Source organism: Octopus sinensis, linkage group LG1, assembly GCF_006345805.1.
Source record: "Octopus sinensis linkage group LG1, ASM634580v1, whole genome shotgun sequence".
NCBI lineage: Eukaryota > Metazoa > Mollusca > Cephalopoda > Octopoda > Octopodidae > Octopus > Octopus sinensis.
Window position 1 is genome coordinate 22,446,362 of NC_042997.1, and position 17,526 is coordinate 22,463,887.

General features: G+C 37.2%; 1 protein-coding gene across 1 annotated transcript in view; it reads right to left on the reverse strand.

The window, feature by feature from the left end:
• The window catches only part of LOC115210530 (histidine ammonia-lyase-like), a 57,920-nt gene that overhangs the window by 34,933 nt on the left and 5,461 nt on the right, over positions 1 to 17,526 (reverse strand). The window contains exons 4-6 of the mRNA XM_029779136.2: positions 7,893 to 7,967; positions 6,485 to 6,557; positions 1,513 to 1,579 (exon numbers count right to left, since the gene is read on the reverse strand). Coding sequence (XP_029634996.1) covers positions 1,513 to 1,579; positions 6,485 to 6,557; positions 7,893 to 7,967 — 215 coding nt within the window. The remainder of the gene's footprint in view (positions 1 to 1,512; positions 1,580 to 6,484; positions 6,558 to 7,892; positions 7,968 to 17,526) is intronic.

A 17,526-nucleotide genomic window follows, 5' to 3' on the forward strand; every position in this document is an offset into this window, starting at 1 on the left:
GCAAGCTTTAGTCTGGAATAGATTCTAATATCTTTCTGTAATCAAGCCGTAACGTTTCTGCATACTTTCTTTCATCACACTGTACACCATTATTTACCGAAAGTTTTTCAGCACATCTCAGACTCGCTCCTTTCCTTCTACTTACTCATCAGTCTTTATATTGTTTAACTCGAAGTAGTCTTGTACTAGCGTCAGCATCCAACTATTGGATCTCTTCTTGATGTTTTTCCCCCATTATGCAGCTTTAAATGCAGCATTGTAGAGAATGCTAACGTCGACTGTGTAAATTTTATTGTTGTATTATTTCTTGATATTAACATGTCACGATGCATTCTGATTAAAATCTTTCCTTTCTTTCCATCTCTAAGACCACAACTTAACATCTCCACGAGAAGAGCACATTTTATTAAGATCTTTTTTCTTCATCCTCTTGTAATTCAGCTTGTAGATTAGAAGCAAACTTGTGATTAATACTGGGTCATTCGAAAATATTTTTTCAATAACGGAATTTTTCACTCAGCGTCTTGAATGCATTTTTAAAGTTATAATATATAATGAGATAGATTTTGATGGATGGATGAATGGACAACTAAATTTATTTTCAACGCATATTTACGGAGGAGGGTAGCGCAATTGTTCAAATTTTTAGTCTATGAGAATGGTAAGAGTAAGGGAGGAAAGGATCTTCAAACTAGAGACCTGATCCGGATGATTACTTGAGAGTGAAGGGTATATATATATATATATATATATATATATATATATATATATATATATATATCACGGATAGTAACTTTAATCTGTTGCCGTGTTTAACACCACTACCGGGCCTTTGTATGCCTTTCCTGAAGTTCGCTTTTCTACAAGCATCCAGACTAGGTCTTATCTGAGGATAACTCCTACCCATCTTATACTCCTGAAAAATGGCCGTGAACGCTGCCCTTTTCCCATTGACGAAACAGAAAAAATATATACATACATACGTACATGCATGCATACATGCTTACATACATACATACATGCATGCATATATAGACACATACATACATGCATGCACACATGTACGCATACATACATGAACAACCTAGAAATGCAGTCTTCGTTCCGTAGGGAAAGCTGCAAGCGCCTTTGGGTATGATGCGAATGCTCAACAACACAACGCACCATCCGGTCTAGGAATTGAAGCCACAATCTCTAGATCGTGAGTGCAGCACTCTAACCACTAGGTCATGCGCCCCCACATATTCATTATACCTAACATCATAATAATAATAAACAAAGGCTGCTAGCAAACGAAAGACCCTCTATGTGCTCGGTCGACCTGTAAGAAATAGTGGCAAAATCTTCTCCAAATGAATCTCACCGTCTTCCATGGAAGGATGCATTGGATAATGTAGTCCTAGATTCTCCTAAATATGGACTGTGTTAGCTGGAATGGTTTTGAACAAGGCTGACCTGAAGATAAATATCAAAAGCAAGAAAATAAAACTGAAACATAAAACATATACTTACGCAAGTTGATTTGGAGGAATAATGGTCCGGGCAAAGTTGCCAAATCCTGTTGTGACGCCATACGCAACTATTAAGATAAATAAACAAGAACGAAATGGAGTACTAATTTACACAAAGAGTAACTTCATTTGTATATTAGTCACTGTTGATTTTTGTGTGCATGTATGTTTACACACACACACACAGATAGATAGATAGATAGATAGATAAATAGATAGATAGATAGATAGATAGATAGATAGATAGATAGATAGATAGATAGATAGATAAATAGATAGAAGAAACAAACTTCTTCATTCACATTCAAATACGCTTTCTAATCTGTCGTTGGACCGATAGCGGCAAATTATATATATATATATATACTATATATATATATATATATATATATATATAATATATATATATATATATATATATATATACATATATATATATATACACATATATATATATACATATATATATATATATATAATATATATATATATATATATATATATATATATATAAAGAGAAGGAGAAAGAACAGTTAAAGCCAATTCCATGCGTGTTGAATGGCCGTTGTTTTCTTTTAATAAAAATAAAATAAAAGTAAACGGACGTTTCTTCTTGGTACGAAAATGATGTAAGGCGGACAAAATAGATGAAGTCTATTTTATTAATGACTGCGGCCAATACAAAACTAGTTTCTTGTTTAATGTACAAACTAATAAACTAATGTACAAACTAATTTTTAAAATTTGATTTAATTTAGAAGTACATTTGACGATCTGCAGTTGTATATACCATATTTTAAGAACAAATATAAATAACTATAGAATATATTTACCTTCATTTAAGACAAGATCTGAGTAGAATAGAAGCCTGGAAACCGAACACGTTAGAAAACACAAGATGCAAATCTTCCCTTGAGAAAAGATACTTAGTCAAAGGGAAACGATTTGAGATAGTAATAAAGAGTTGAAACAGCGTATCATAGCACAGTAGCAGGCAAGCCCTCCAGATATCGGAAACGAATAGATCGGTATCAACAGAATAGATTATCTGAGACAGACCAGAGGAGATTTTATGACCAAATAAATAGTGGAGAACGAAGTAGTAAACATGAGAAACCTAATGCAGAAAAAACTAGAAAGTTCTGGAGTAATATTTGGGATAAGCCAGTCAATCATAATGAAGATCTATTATAGTTAAAGAAAGTGAGGGAAAAGTAGTGACTGAGAAGCAGCAAAATCTAAGACTAACTAGTGCATTAATGAGTAAAGTGTTAGGGGAAAATGCCGAATTGGAAGGGCTCAGGACCAGATTTAGTTCAAGGGAACTGGCTAAAGAAATTTAGTAGGATGACTAGAGTGAGAATGATTCTCCTTATAAAAGATAAGAGCAAAGGTAACATAACTAGCAACTACAGACCAATCACTTGCTTACCATTAATGTGGAAACTGTTAATTGGAATGCATTCAGAAAGCATTTACGTGCACCTTGACAACCAGAATTTACTGCCAGAAGAACAGAAAGGTTGCAGGAAGAAGGCTAGAGGAATACATGATCTATTATACATAGACAAAGTAGTTTTAAATTAAGTAAAAGCTAGAAAGAAAAATCTAACGATAGCATGGCTAGATTATAGGAAAACCTATGACATGATCCCACACTCATGGATAAGTGAATGTTTGAGTACATTCTGTATAGTAGACAACATAAGAGAATTAATTAGCTTTAGCATGAAGAAATGGAGAATAGATCTTTACTCAGGTGACACAGCCTTAGGGAATGTTAATCTCAAGAAAGGAATTTTCCAGAGGGACCCGTTGACCCCTTCACTGTTTGTCTTATGTTTGATCCGCCTCAATTTAGTATTATGGAAGGCAAAGGCTCAGTATCAGAAATAGTAAAGGAAAAATTAACCATTTGCTCTACAGATGATCTGAAGCTTTTTAGTAAGAATAAAAATGAGAAAGATTCCTTAATACAGACTGTAAGACTTTTCATCAAAAATACAGGCATGGATTTGGCATAGATAAGTGTGTAATATTAATCATGAATAGGGGACATGTAGTCAACAGCGAAGGCATCAAATTACCAGATGGCCAGACATTAAAATCATTGAAAGGAAGAGAGAGTTATAAGTATCTAGGAGTATTAAAATCTGGCAGAATATTAACTATAGAAATGAAAACGAAAATTAAGAAGGAGTACATCAGAAGGGCGAGGAAGCTAATGAAGTCAAAGCTAAATGATCCGAATCTAGTCAAGGCTGTAAATACTTGGGCAATATCTTTACTTAGATACTCAGCAGCTTTTGTAGATTAGGCAAAAACTGAATTAACAAAGCTAGACAAAAGCACTAGAAAGGAATTCAATATGAATGGCAGACTCCACCCAAGATCAGGAGTAGCAGGATTATACTTTCCTAGAAAGGAAGGCAAAAGAGAGGTAATATCAGAGAGGTGATATCAGAATAGAGTATTTACAGCTTTCACTAGATACGGACCATTTAGCTTTGACTTCATTAGCTTCCTCACCCTTCTGATGTACTCCTTCTCAATTTTCGATTTTTCATTTCTATAGTTAGTGCTCTGCCGGATTCTATCAGTAGATAAAAACTCCTACGTAGGTAATAGTGAAGAAAATCTATTAAAAACTGCTAGAGTCACAGCAAGCCATAAGGAATCCAAAACCCACAAAGAAATTAAAAACCAGGAAAAAGAACAGAAACTATCTGACTGGCAGGAGATTTAGTTGCATGGTAGATTCCCAAAGATAGTTGCAGCAAATAGTAATAGTGAGACATGGTTGCAGAAAGGAAAGCTGAAAAGGGAGACAGAGAGGTTGTTAGTAGCAGCACGAGATCAAACATTAAAGGACTAATTAGATAAAAGCGAAGGTTGACAAAATCAAATAGATAGCCAATGTAGGTTATGCAAATCTAAAGGGGAAAACATTATTCATATAGTAAGTGAATGTAGCATGCTGGCACAGAAAAAAATACAAGATAAGACATGACAACCTAGGGAGAGTAATCCACTGGGAGTTGTGTAGAAAGCTAGGATTTGAACATACTGATAAATGGTATGAACATTAACCTAGTAAAGTGCGAGAAAGTAAGAAATACAAAATGTTATGGGACTTTAAAATTCAGACTGACAGAGTAATAGAAGCTAGGTCTGGTTTAGTAGGAGATAAAAAGAATAGAAAATGCCAGATAATTGACTTTACAGTCCCAAATGATGAAAATGTCAATTGGAGTGGCTGTGTGGTAAGTAGCTTGCTAACCAACCACATCGTTCCGGGTTCAGTCCCACTGCGTGGCATCTTGGGCAAGTGTCTTCTGCTATAGCCCCGGGCCGACCAATGCCTTGTGAGTGGATTTGGTAGACGGAAACTGAAAGAAGCCTGTCGTATATATGTATATATATATATATATATATATATATATATATATATATGTGTGTGTGTATATGTTTGTGGGTCTGTGTTTGTTCCCCTAGCATTGCTTGACAACCGATACTGGTGTGTTTACGTCCCCGTCACTTAGCGGTTCGGCAAAAGAGACCGATAGAGTAAGTACTGGGTTTACAAAGAATAAGTCCCGGGGTCGATTTGCTCGACTAAAGGCGGTGCTCCAGCATGGCCGCAGTCAAATTACTGAAACAAGTAAAAGAGTAAAAGAGTAAGAGTAAAGAGAGTATGAGAGGTATAGAAAAGATAGCAAAGTACCAGAATCAAACAGAGACTATGGAAAGTGCGAGTAAAATGTATCCCAGTAGTTATAGGTGCATTGGGAACTATCCCTAATGATTTGGACAGATGGATAGAGGAAATAGGCATGAAACCCAAATTAGTACAGCTCCAGAAAACAGTGTTATTAGGGACAGCTAGGATACTTAGGCGGGTTATTGGCCTCTAAGGTTACTTGATGCAGCCCGACGTTAGGATTTTTCTTTTCCAACAGTCTAATCTGATGTATGTATATAATTATTATTATTATTATTATTTTTATTATTATTATTATTATTATTATTATTATTATTATTATTATTATATTATTATTATTATTATAATAAATCATGTACATTGTTTTGTCTTGGTATAAAAGATGGGCTACAGCAAATATTCTGCTCAATACCACAGATTTGCTTGTCAGTTGTTTGACCTTAATCAGTTGAGCATGTCCCTTAGTGGCTGACGATATGTGCATCTCTGATCACGAGCAGAAGTAGTGGGGGAGCATCATAGCCATGTGTTGAGAGGGATTCTTTGGGGTTTGAATAATTCACCTCTGGAAACATGGGTGTTTCATTCAACATCCTTAAACAATCCTTATTCAGGGACCTTTTGAGCAGGATGGGCTACTCAACCTGAAGAAATTTCTAACTGGGCTCCACCTGCAAGGTCATGTGCTGTTTATCTTGATATGAGATCACCATGTCGCGCACATATGGTTGTGATGCATGTGCCTGGTGTACCCTTATCAGACGGGTAATCATGATGGGTATATTGGGCATCGTATATTTTACCCCAGTGTCACTTTGATGGCATGAACTGCTCTCTCACTCAATAATAATAATAATAATAATAATAATAATAATAATAATAATAATAATAACAATAATAATAATAATAATAATAATAATGATAATAATAATAATAATAATAATGATAATAATAATAATAATAATAATAATAATAATAATAATAATAATAATAATAAATGTTCAAAGACAAAAAAATTAGAAGTGCATAGGTTACTTAATATGTTTTATTTCAGAACTGTGATATCTATCAACTCTGTCAGAAGAGTATCAAAAGCAAAATGTCCCTTCTTTTCAACTCAAAATTCGTTTTAAAATGATAAAAGCAAATGTTTTTGTTGTTGTCTTTTTATTTCTCATAAATTGGGGTTGCAACATCAACAGGGCTACACCATCGAAAAATTCATAGCTAATCTAAATGTCATATCAGTTACCTTGATTCTTGGCAACAATGTCATTCAGTAGATCACGTGATTTCCTTACTCTTTCCAAGGCATCATCTGAAATCTGAACAGAAGTAAAATTATGAAACTGGTACTTAATTCAGATATTCAAAATGGTTGCTTGACAAAATTTATTTTTTATTTTTTCAAATTAAATAGGGTCATAACTCACCTGGAAAATTTAAGAGATTTTTGTTTTGTTTTTCTTTTTTTCTATTGCGAACAACCTAAACATTTGTCTATTTGGTACATTCATTCAATTTGATAAAATGAAACGAGCAATGCTGGTTTCTAAAATCAAAATCATAATACCGAATATTCGTTCACATATTTTCAAATTGTAAAATGTTACGTTTCTTGTTTAGATTAGTTGGAGATGGTGGACTTAGCTGAGTGCCAGCGTATCTATCGAAGAGTGGTTGGTTTGTAGTTTGTCCTTAGCGTCACACTTCAAATTTGGCAAATGCGCTCAATTTTCGTGACCACTTGATATCAAATATATACTATGGATATGTACATCACGTCTCTTGTTACCACACCAATATAAATTTTAGTAAAGTAATCAGTACTGATCTGAAAATCTCCAGTGAACAATGTTGGGAAGAAGTGTAGTCTCCTCTCGAAAGCAAAATGTATTTGTTGGAAAAAATATAGGCTATTTTAAGCTGTCGTTCAACAGCAGATATGATCATTTACTTAGCAGATCATAGAGCCTGCTTTCTCAAATCGGAAATGTGGGCTGGATGTTGATTTTTTATGATTAAATAACTATTTATTGTTTGGGAAAATTGAGGTCTCTAGACTCTTCAAAGAATTTTAGAAAAGTCGAGCAGTTTCCATACTCTCTAGTTAAGACAAAAGAGAAAGAAAAGTGCAGACACGGCACTGGAAGTTAGAATCTATATTAGGAGTTAATATATTTGGTGCAGTAGAGACTGACATGGAATAGAGAACAGCCTTTTAAGAGGTCTAGACCATGGAGAAGATAAAATAAATGAGTTGAAGGGTAATACATAGAAATAAGGTGAGAATGAAACATTACTTCATACGGTTAGCGAAATAAAGTACTATACAGGATTAGGAATACATTTTTCCCTCTCTTAGCTTTACGCTTGTAATTGAAGCTAAAATGTACAAGCGGTAGGGGCGGTCCGTCCCGGGTGGCACTTTTAAAAGGGAACCAGTTTTGGGTCTGCTGAAGACAATATGTATTTTTTGTGGCGTCCAGGCGGCACACACTCTAGATACGCTAGAGCTAAAATGATTCATTTATTCAAAATATTTCTATAAAATATTTGATACTTGATCGACTGAAATGATAAATGAATTTTGTGATACCAAAAATAATTCTGCTTTGAACATAAAATAGCTTTAAAAGAGACACAAAATACTCACTAACCTTGAGAAGGTGTTCACCTTTTCCCAATTGAAGCAGGGCGCTTGTCGTCAGTGAATAACCATCGAGAGTTATGTACTAAAATATAAAATTGAATTTTTGTTTAATTATTTAAAATGAAACTAATTATATATTGGGTTGTTATTCTTCACTTAACTGAAACCGGCAGTGCCAGGACAATTTGCATACCACCTCGTATGTTTCGATTTTCGAGTTATGGAGAGCAATCTTAAATGTGAAAATTGATTCGAACTGTTGGTTTATGACTGCTTGATTTATTCTGAAAATGTTGAGATTTGATAACAATTTGAACACAATTGGGAGAGAAGGTTTGACAACTTTAGTGATATTACTGTATATTTGCCAATAGAAATCTTATATTGATGGAAATGGCTTGCCAAATGTAATTTAGGATATTTAAAATTAAATATATATAATTTTCAAAGAGAATGCACCATTATAGAATTGAGGAATTTGTCGATATACTTAAGAAAGAATTCGAAAGAAAATCGAGATTTTAGTTACTCTGGTGACTGGAGCTCTCACCGTTTGCTGCACCTTTATTCTCAACAGCAAAAAAATAAATAAATAAACATTTGCAGCAAAGTTTTGTTGGTGAGTTCTATTCTCAGCATTTTAAAATATGATATTTACATTCATAGACACCTGTATACATACGTTTGTTTAGATAAAACCATTTAACAATAAACGTCTGTAAGACTTGAAACACTAAGGAATTATAACAATAGAATATATTACGTTGACATATTGGCAAATTATGAGTCCATACTTCGGTAATGGTACCTAAAGAAGTCAGTATTATGTTTACTTGCCAAAAACAAATAAAAAATTATATTAATCATTTGCTGATATTGTTTTTATTTTTTCATCACATATTCGGCTTCCACCGTACTAAATTGCTGACATCCACTTATTTACTCGTTTTAGTTAGTCTGTAACAAAAACCTCGAAGAATTATCACATTGGAATTTTATGGCTAAAACCTTTGCTTTCAAGTATTTTGTAAGTGAAGGCAATATAGTTAACCAGCTCGACATCGCTATGGCCTTTTTGACCCTGGTCAATCCTCAGTAAGATTTGATCTCGAAACTGAAAGTTCATCTTTCTATTTTTCAGCCAATTCTCTTGCGCTCTATAATATTCATAAAATCTATTTGAATGTATTCGATGTAACCTAATAATTTGTTAAAAGTGTATGTGTGAACCACTGAAATGCTTTGGATTCTAAGAACAGTCCAATTGTCAACAAACATAACAGCCCAATTTGCCACTTAATATCAACGAAGAAGTGGGTTTTGTTTGCATTCTTGTTTTTTTCGTTATCGCATTGTCAAAGCATTGTTGCTTATTGCTTTATCAACGCTGAAGTAAATCAGTACGATGTGGTCATTAGTATATGATATTTAAACATGTCCTAGAGATGTACTACTTTTGAAATCGTTACAAACACACACATATACATAAAACACATACATTTATATATATATATATAAAGATATATATATATACATACGAGTGTGTGTGTTGTGTATGTATGTGTTACACGTGCACATACAGAAATAGTTTTACATTAAACTGAATAATTACCCAACATTTTTTGTAGGGTTCATATCCATTATACTTTTAGTAGAAGAGTGTTAGTGGAGGTGCAATGGCTCAATGGTTAGGGCAGCGGACTCGCGGTCGGAGGATCGCGGTTTCGATTTCCAGACCGGGCGTTGTGTGTGTTTATTGAGCGAAAACACCTAAAAGCTCCAGCAAGGGATGGTGGCGACCCCTGTTGTACTCTTTCGCCCCAACTTTCTCTCGCTCTTTCTTCCTGTTTCTTGAGTAACGCTGCGATGGACTGGCGTCTCGTCCAGCTGGTGGGGAACACATACGCCATAGAAACCGGGTCCATGAGCCTGGCTAGGCTTGAAAAGGGCGCATAAATAAAATATATACAGCATATAATGATCTACACATATTTCCGCTGCAGTGTCTACTCATTGTTGCAAACGCAACCTTGCATTATTGTTGGTGCAACTCATCTGGGTCCGTCCATTTGGTCATCCTCGAAGTGATGAGTTTGTCATTCATAGGCTTGGTCTTAAAAAGGTTGCAGTCGTCATTAGGTCGAGTTTTTGTAAGGTTCTTTGTTCATTTTAATGGATGCGTGTGTTGTGCTTTTTTTAAATTTCGACTGGAATGCTTGTACTGAAGAGTTCATATTTGTTTATATTCTTTTTTTTTTTTTGGTTTAGCTGCTCTTGGTTTGTGTTATACATTGGGTAGAGTATATGTTTTTTTTTATTAATGGCGGTTATTAAATATTTTTATGTTTAGGTTATGTTATTTTATTTGTATGTATGTACTATGTATGTAAGCCTGTATGTATGTATGTATGTATGTATGTATGTATGTATGTATGTATGTGCAGATTTTTATGTATGTGCAGATTTGTATGTTTTATGCATGTATTCTCATGCATATAGTTGCATATAAACTTCTGGAAAGTTTTAGATTTTTACAGTTCCAGTAATAGATTGGATCTGTAGTCTTCGAATTAGTTTTCTACTTTCTGATCCTGAGAAGCCCAATTTCTCAAGACTGGTATTTAGACAGTGTGTTACATATCCCAGGACCCCAATAATTACAGGTATAAACCTGAGCTTGTAATCTGGATAGAGTAAGTACAGATTTCTCAATTGTTCAGCATAGGTGTTCTCTTTTCCACTGATCTTCAGCTTTATGTTAACATTCGCCGGGCAGCTAATTTCCGTATGTGTGTAGATGTGCGGATTTGTATGTTTTGCTTTATCTATGTATTCTGATGCATATGGTTCCATATCTAGACATGCTCATATGTATTTAAATGCAAAACTTCCGGAAAGTTTTACAATTTTTTTCAGTTCTAGTAATGGATTGGATCTGTAGTCTTCGAATTAGCTTTCTCCTTTCTGGTTTTGAGAAGCCTAATTTCTCAAGATTGGTACTTAGGCAGTGTACACATATCCCAGGACCCCAATAATTACAGGTATAAACATGTATGTATGTATGTATGTATGTATGTATGTATGTATGTATGTATGTATGCATGATTGCATGCATGTATATATGTATGTATGTATGTATGTATGTATGTATGTATGTATGTATATATGTATGTACGTACTGTCTGCTTGAGAAAGACAAGTGCCTACCCAGACTTAATACATATATATTGACAAAATATGAAAAGTAAATTATTTCGATTTTTTAAAATAAAAATCATATTTTTATGCACAGTATTCAACTAATTAAATCAGGAAAGGCTTAATATTTTAGATAACCACGATTTACGCTATCAATTTCAATGTATATACATTGAAATGGATGGATGGATGGATACATACATACATACATGCATGCATGCATGCATGCATGCATACATACTTACATACATACATACATACATACATACATACATACATACATACATACATACATACATACATACATACATACATAGCAATGACAAAACTTTGAAGTCAATGCAATCAGTATAATTTTAAAGTGTTTCTATATATAGTGTGGAAGCACTCCGTCGGTTACGACGACAAGGGTTCCGGTTGATCCGATCAACGGAACAGCCTGCTCGTGAAATTAACGTGCAAGTGGCTGAGCACTCCACAGACACGTGTACTCTTAACGCAGTTCTCGGGGATATTCAGCGTGACACAGAGAGTGACAAGGCCGGCCCTTTGAAATACAGGTACATCAGAAACAGGAAGTAAGAGTGAGAGAAAGTTGTGGTGAAAGAGTACAGCAGGGATCACCACCATCCCCGCCGGAACCTCGTGGAGCTTTAGGTGTTTTCGCTCAATAAACACTCACAACGCCCGGTCTTGGAATCGAAACCGCGATCCTACGACCGCGAGTCCGCTGCCATTGCGCCTCCACGTGTTTCTATATATAAAACTTCACATAAAAACGTATGTGTGTGTGTGCGCGTGCATGATTATGTATATATCCGGAAAGTGGAGTTTAAGCTAATATATTTAGGCATACATACACGTACACAGGCATATACAAGTGTGTATGTGACAGACAGACAGACAGACAGACAGACAGACGGACGGACGGGCCGGCAGATAGACAGATAGACAAACAGACAGATTTACATGTAAAAGAAGAACATAACTTAGTATAATTGCAGACATTAAGGTTAACAAAAATATTTTCTACACTTATAGGCGTAGGAGTGGCTGTGTGGTAAGTAGCTTGCTTATGAACCACATGGTTCCGGGTTCAGTCCCACTGCGTGGCACCTTGGGCAAGTGTCTTCTGCTATAGCCTCGGGCAGACCAAAGCCTTGTGAGTGGATTTGGTAGACGGAAACTGAAAGAAGCCCGTCGTATATATGTATATATATATATATGTATGTGTGTGTATATGTTTGTGTATGTGTGTTTGTCCCCCCAACATCGCTTGACAACTGATGCTGGTGTGTTTACGTCCCCGTCACTTAGCGGTTCGGCAAAAGAGACCGATAGAATAAGTACTGGGCTTACAAAAGAATAAGTCCTGGGGTCGATTTGCTCGACTAAAGGCGGTGCTCCAGCATGGCCACAGTCAAATGACTGAAACAAATAAAAAAAAATTAAACAGATTACACCGAGTAAATCTGTTAATAGGAGACAGAAAGAAGAGAGAGAGAGAGAGAGAGAGAGAGAGAGAGAGAGAGAGAGAGGAGTGTGTGTGTATGTGTGTGTGCATATGTATGTGTGTATATGTGTGTCTGCGCGCGCGTATGTATGCGTGTGCATGTGCGCTCACCCATCGGCGTGCGCGCTGCATGTGTACGTGCGCGCGTGCGTGTGTGCATGTGAGTGTGTGTATTCGTGCGTCTCGCCTACGGCTGCGCTCACCCATGGGTGCGCGCATTGTATGTATGCAGGCATGGGTGTACTCTTACTCTTTTACTCTTTTACTTGTTTCAGTCATTTGACTGCGGCCATGCTGGAGCACCGCCTTTAGTCGAGCAAATCGACCCCAGGACTTATTCTTTGTAAGCCCAGTACTTATTCTATCGATCTCTTTTTGCCGAACCGCTAAGTGACGGGGACGTAAACACACCAGCATCGGTTGTCAAGCAATGCTAGGGGGACAAACACAGACACACAAACACACACATACATATATATATATTATATATATATATATATATATATATATTATATATATATATGACAGGCTTCTTTCAGTTTCCGTCTACCAAATCCACTCACAAGGCATTGGTCGGCCCGGGGCTATAGCAGAAGACACTTGCCCAATATACCACGCAGTGGGACTGAACCCGGAACCATGAGGTTGGTTAGCAAGCTACTTACCACACAGCCACTCCTGTGTATTTATGTATATATGTAAGTAAGCATCTAGTAAAAAAAAAGAAGCAGCAATTGAAGAAGAACAAACGAGAACGAGACTTGAGGGGAACGAGTTTAGAGTGGAAATTTTAAGCATGAACTAAATATAAACAACTTTTGTATAACGATTCGAAGTTACGGATACGATAGTCTACCTTTCTTGGCACTAGCAAACAATTCTCTACCGACGTAATTACTAAAGTATGGATTATGTGGACTGCTTTATCATGAAAACACACAGGTAAGTACAAAATTACATACACACAAACATACATACATACACGCATGCATACATACATACATACATACATACATGCATACATACATACATACATACATACATACATACATACATAAATGTACGTACATACATACATGTGTGTACAAAAGTGTACATACCTGTGTACATACACAGGTATGTACAAATTTATATACACGCATACATACATACATACATACATACATACATACATACATACATACATAAATACATTCATAAACGTACGTACATACATGTGTGTGTTGATATGTTAAAATGTTTTTATCAAAATTTGACGTGAAAACAACATTAATGTGTGTGTGTGTGTGTGTGTGTGTGTGTGTGTGTGTGTGTGTGTGTGTGTGTGTGTGCGTGCGTGTGTGATAAAATTTATAAAAGTAAACTTCAATATAACCGTTTACTAAGGCGGCGAGTTGACAAAATCCTTTACTCGATAAAAATGTATTGAGCAATTCTCTTTACTCTCTTTTTACTTGTTTCAGTCATCTGACTGCGGCCACGCTGGAGCACCGCCTTCAGCCGAGCAAATCGACCCCGTGACTTATTCCTTGTAAGCCCACTACTTATTCTATCGGTCTCTTTTGCCGAACCGCTAAGTGACGGGGACGTAAACACACCAGCATCGGTTGTCAAGCAATGCTAGGGGAACAAACACAGACACACAAACATATTCACACACACTTATATATATATACATATATACGACAGGCTTCTTTCAGTTTCCGTCTACCAAATCCACTCACAAGGCATTGGTCGGCCCGGGGCTATAGCAGAAGACACTTGCCCAAGATGCCACGCAGTGGGACTGAACCCGGAACCATGTGGTTGGTTAGCAAGCTACTTACCAAACAGCCACTCCTGCGCTAATTCATCGAGTTTAACGTTAAATAACAACAAACATTTATATACATACGCCTTTTTCTTTTTATCTGCGTAAAAGAATTTTTTAGTTTAATGAATCGACCCCCAGTACATTTTTTTTTTCAGGTGGGTTGGGTTAAGACCAAGCTGAAACCTGTCGGTGATGGCCCGGACCCTCCTCCTCTCCATATTGACCCCGACGTCGTGGAGTTTGTCAGTCCCATCATCTACCTGAGCTCCACGGTCACCAACAACCCCGGAGGTGAGCTACAGACGGGTCATGTACTCCCTATGGAAGTACATTTGGCGCCAGTATTCTACCTTCCGGAAGACGAAGCTTTGCATCTAGAATACGTCGGTCCTCCCCGTTCTTTTCTATGGAGCAGAAACGTGGCCCTCACGAAGACCCTGGCAAAGAGGATCGACAGCTTCGTCAGCAAAGCCTGAGAACCATTGAGAATATCAGAGGATACCCTCATGTTTCCAACCAAGAACTGCGCGTGTACAAGCATCAGCTTCAAGCCTCCCGCCTCATAGCTATCCACTAAATGCGCTGGTACGGACATGCCGTCTGCATCCATCCAGTTCGACCTACCAGGGCCTTACTCTCATTTGATGCAGCAACTGCTGGCTGGAAGAGGCCCCGTGGCAGGCACTTCACCAGATTGCTGGACGTGATTAAGGAATACCTCGGGGGACTCAACGTCACCTTGGAGGGTGCAAAGGGCTGGCACAGGACCGTCGACGAATGGAAGCACTGGTCGACCTGGTCGACTCTACGCATGATGACGCTTTAGGACCACTAGCCTGAGATAATCTTAGCCCCATCAAATAAAAGCAAGTAGCAATCAAACATTTATTTATGTTTATATTTACAAACACACGCATACATACAACATATAGAGCGAAAGATAGATAAAAGAAAGGAAGAAAGAAAGAAAGAAAGAAAGTGAGAGAGAGAGAAATAAAGAAAGAAAGAAAGAAAAAAAGAAAGTGGGTAGGTGGGAGGACGAAGCAACTCCTAGCAGCTATGAGTCTCTGTGTGCCTTCGCATCTTCATGTATGTGTGCGTGTATATGTATATGTTAGAGTGTGCGCACGTGTAGGCATACTTGACAGCTATGTTCCTTAGAAGAATGCTAATGAAATGTAGGTACGTGGTATTTCGTTATGCAATCGTAATTTTTATATGTATATATGTATGTATATATTGGGTCATCCCATAAATGTCTTGCAAACAACTTGCACATGCAAGTGCTACCAGTTAAAAGCTCCGTATACCGGAAGCTAGCAAGTGTAAGGGGTCATCAGGAGAGAATGCGCGCCGTTTCGGGGCCTACCTCTCGACGGCATCAATGCGCACCGGCCCCCCTCACTGATATGAGGCCCCGCTTGCTAGATCAGCTGGTTATGAAGAACTCAATATACTTCTAGCCATCGCTCATCGTCTCTTTTTAACCAAATCCGGTGGCTAGCCTTCTCCACTGTAGATTGGATATCAGTCATGGTGGTATTGACTTTACGATGAGTTAAGCCTATCGATAACAACAGTCGTATCACGCTGTGTCCAACAAACCCTCTACATCCGACTTCGATAGGAAAATGTTCCGCTTTCCAGCCTGCGTCTTCACATTCCTCGAGGAGATTTTCATAACGGTTCAATTTTCGAGCCCGAGCGGCGTCCATATTATCTTCATGAGGAACCGTTAGCTCGACTATATTTACAACTTTCTTTCTTTTACACCACATCAAAATATCTGGTTTTTTCGAAACTGGGATGGGAAAGAAAACCTGGCACCCAGGTAAATCTGCAGTTACCTCCCAATAGCCGTTCCACTTTTCATTTTTCTCAAGAAGTTTCTTGATCTTCTTCTTGAAACGGATCCGCTGGCCTGGTCGCACGAAGGTAATGAAATCTCTTGATGGTACTTTTAACGGTTTTTCCTCAGTGTTGTTGAGATGAATTTGATTCTTTATAGGATTGAAGATAACCTTAAGGACCAAGTTGTGCCTCCATGTATACCTGTTCAATGCTAAAGAACAGTTAGAAAGAATATGTTTTAGTGTACCGACCTTTCCACATTTGCAGATGTCATTCTCTAAGACGTTCCATCTTACTAGATTCGTAGGTGATGGCAAAACATCATAAGATGAACGAATCAGGAAACTCAGCCGAGATGTCGTCCACTTCCACATCTCATCCCAACTTATCTTCCTCTCAACAACATGTTCTTCCCATCTCGTCATCTGACCTTGATGAACACATCGGATCAAATGAAGCTCTCTTCTCTCTGCTTCTCTTGTTTTTGATGCTGTTGCTAACAACAGATCTGCGTTCACTCCGCATCATGCTTGCAAACGGTCTGAACTGATCTGCGCTAAAACCAAGTCCTTTCCGATGGTTCTGCGTTGCTCCCACCATATCTCTGTGTATAGGAGAAGACAAGATGTTGTCAGTTTCTGCTTCTGCTTTCCACTTCCTGGCTGTTTTCACCTCTGGTGGGTTACGCCTGATTTCCATATCCTTCGATTCTCTCAGCATCATGACTGTCCGTATCTTCCCCAGCTTATATATTTCGACTATTGATGCTATTGGTAGCTGCAACGAACCTCTTTTACGATAAAGAGCTGAGCTGTTCAACATACGATGTAGGCCTAGCCACTTTCTAATGCACACATTACATTTTTGTTCAATCCTTTCAACTCGTGACAATGCTACTTCGTATATTACAAGTGGCCACGCAAGTCGCGGGTACAAGCCGAACTGCAAGCACCAAATTATAATGCGGATTTTTTATACTACTTTTATTTTGCAAATTTAAGATAAACAAAGTCCTTTTTTTAAATCTAAAATATACTCTCCTTCATTTTCTATAATGCTCTTCCATCTATTTGGTAAACTTGCAAGGACCCTCTTTCAAAATTCACTTGTCCATGACGAAAAATATTCCTCCAGTACTGTTCTGACCTCGTCTACAAAATTCATATTTTTTTCTGTCCAAATGATTTTGAAGACTGCGGAATAAATGATAATCAGACGGCGCAATGTCCGGCGAATATGGTAGGTTGAGAATTGTTTCTGAGTCAA